This window comes from Microtus ochrogaster, chromosome 7 (assembly GCF_000317375.1).
Source record: "Microtus ochrogaster isolate Prairie Vole_2 chromosome 7, MicOch1.0, whole genome shotgun sequence".
In the NCBI taxonomy this organism is placed as follows: domain Eukaryota; kingdom Metazoa; phylum Chordata; class Mammalia; order Rodentia; family Cricetidae; genus Microtus; species Microtus ochrogaster.
This window is the reverse complement of record NC_022014.1, coordinates 28,002,470-28,005,199: the sequence shown is the minus strand read 5'-3', so window position 1 is coordinate 28,005,199 and position 2,730 is coordinate 28,002,470. Positions and strand designations below refer to the sequence as shown.

The window sequence follows — 2,730 nt, the reverse complement described above, 5'->3', positions numbered from 1 at the left end:
GCTTCTGAGTTCTCCCTGATTCACTGTCAGCGTCATACAGCTTCTGAGTTCTCCCTAATTCACTGTTAGCGTCATACAGCTTCTGAGTTCTCCCTAACTCACTGTTAGCGTCATACAACTTTTGAGTTCCCCTAACTCAGCATCATACAGCTTCTGAGTTCTCCTAACTCACTGTTAGTGTCATACAGCTTTTGTCAGTTTCTCTTTACCATCCGGTCTCTTTTCTGACTTTCGCACTCTGCCGCAGACGGTTTTTCTTACTTTCTACGGTCATGTTGTTTAGCATGTCCACCATGTGGTGTCATTTAAATAGGGCACAGCTTCACACGCTCACCCTCTCATTGCAGGCTCTGATATGGGGACTGAGAAAAAGAAGGAGCTTCCCAAGGAAGAAATTTCTGAAGAATCCAAGCCACATGGGCCAGTGTTGGAAAAGCTTTCACAGGAGGTTTACCAAGGTCATGGGTTTGGAGCAGCAAATGAAAAAGATGTATTAAAGGGACATCTGAGAAAGTCTCCTCAGGGGAGAGACTTTGCATCAGGGTTAGTTATCTTCAAGATGTCATCCTTAGGTGAGCAAGAGCAGGGTAGTAGTGGGAGTGACAGCGGCCACAGTCCTGACCCAAGTGTGGTGCTCTGCCATGGGGATCCTCCAGCAGAGAGGGTTAGTGTGTTTGCTACTTCTGCCCAGAGCTTCGTGGAGAAGGTACAGCTTCATCAAGCACAGAGGACTTCTGGGGGAGAAAAGCCTCACACGTGTAAAGAATGTGGAAAAGCTTTTAACCAGAACTCGCATCTCATCCAGCATATGCGAGTTCACAGTGGAGAGAAACCCTTTGAGTGCAAAGAGTGTGGAAAGACATTTGGAACCAACTCCAGCCTTCGAAGGCACCTGAGAATTCATGCTGGAGAGAAGCCCTTTGCTTGTAACGAGTGTGGGAAAGCCTTCATTCAGAGCTCACACCTTATCCACCATCATCGAATCCACACAGGAGAAAGGCCTTATAAGTGTGAAGAATGTGGGAAAGCCTTCAGCCAGAATTCAGCCCTTATCCTGCACCAGAGAATCCACACTGGAGAGAAACCGTACGAATGCAATGAGTGTGGGAAGACCTTCAGGGTCAGCTCCCAGCTTATCCAGCACCAGAGGATTCACACCGAAGAGAGGTACCATGAGTGCAACGAGTGTGGCAAAGCCTTCAAGCACAGCTCGGGCCTCATCCGACACCAGAAAATCCATACTGGAGAAAAGCCCTATCTGTGTACCGAATGTGGGAAGGGCTTTGGTCAGAGCTCTGAGCTCATCCGTCATCAGAGAATCCATACGGGGGACAAGCCCTACGAGTGCAGCGAATGTGGGAAGACTTTCGGGCAGAACTCAGAGATCATCCGGCATGTTAGAATTCATACGGGGGAGAAGCCCTATGTCTGCAAGGAGTGTGGGAAGGCCTTCCGGGGTAACTCAGAACTTCTCAGACATGAGAGGATTCACACTGGAGAGAAACCCTTTGAATGCTTTGAGTGTGGCAAGGCTTTCAGGCGGACCTCTCACCTAGTCGTCCACCAGAGAACACACTGGGGAGAAACCCCACCAGTGTCACGCGTGTGCAAGGACCTTTTGGGATAACTCGGAGCTGCTGCTTCACCAGAAGATTCACGGTGGAGAGAAGCCTTATGAGTGCCGGGAGTGTGCGAAGACCTTCAGCCAGCACTCGCCGTTCACCAGCCACCAGAGAAGCTGTACGAGTGTCAGGAGTGCCAGAGGACCTTCAGTCGGAGCTCCCACCTCCTCCGACACCAGAGCGTCCACTGCGTCGAGTGACCTGCGGGCCAGGACTGTGGGGAAAGGCCGAAGCAGGCTCTTCGTTCCTTCACACTCTGTCCCCCAGTCCTTGGGTCACATGCAAGGACAGGCCCTCCCCTGCCCATGCCCTGAGCCTTGTGGTAGCTGGCGGAAGTGATGGAGCAGTTTCATGAACTATTTATTAAGAAGTCTGTGTTCTGAATTAAATCATAAAAGTTGTTTCAGGCCTTAATTCTCCTCTGTCCTTCTTTCCTTCCTTCTTTCCCTCCCCACAGAGGTCTGCTCCTGTGTCTGAATTGTTGTTCTTTGTGAAAGTGGGGACAGGATTCACTGCTACGAACTTCAGAGTTGACTCACTGTCTTCTGCGATGTTAGAAAATCGTGAACTACTCTCCAGTTCACTGCGTAGCCTTGGGTACCTTAGTAAGCTCCCCCCGCCCCAGGCCTTAAAATCTTCCAGTCGTGTTATCAAGTTCCCTTGAACACGGCGACGTTAATGAGAAAGCAGGAAGCTGCGTCTTTTCACATCTGCTAGGCTCCTTACTTATCTAAGAGGCTTCCACGAGAAGGAAACCATTTACAGGATGGAGTGGAAGCCTGAACACCTGGAGGAAGAACCCGAGAGAGACAGCTGAAGCCGGCTGCTGAGCATGGGCAGGAGAGGCTCAGCGGCAGCTCCTCCTGCTGCTGCCACCCTGTCAGGAAGCAGTGAACAGGGTGGGGTGGCTTTTCTCTGCCGGGCACCAGGCCGTGGTGGTGAGCCGGATAACTTGAAGAATCAGGCCTGGCCTTCCCGACATCTGAGCTCTCACATCCACCAGCTGGGGGCTCTGGGTAACGGCTGTAGGTGTGACAGCGCTCACGTCCACCAGCTGGGGGCTCTGGGTAACAGCTGTAGATGTGATAGCTCTCACGTCCACCAGCTG

At 51.5% G+C, this 2,730-nt stretch overlaps 1 protein-coding gene across 1 annotated transcript in view; it reads left to right on the top strand.

The window, feature by feature from the left end:
- Zfp3 (ZFP3 zinc finger protein) overlaps positions 1 to 2,036 on the top strand; it is a 9,589-nt gene extending 7,553 nt beyond the window's left edge. The window contains 2 exon segments of the mRNA XM_005372444.2: positions 348 to 1,563; positions 1,565 to 2,036. Of these exon segments, the coding sequence (XP_005372501.2) occupies positions 356 to 1,563; positions 1,565 to 1,961 (1,605 nt within the window). The 5' untranslated portion in view covers positions 348 to 355 and the 3' untranslated portion in view covers positions 1,962 to 2,036.
- Positions 2,037 to 2,730: the final 694 nt, after the last annotated feature.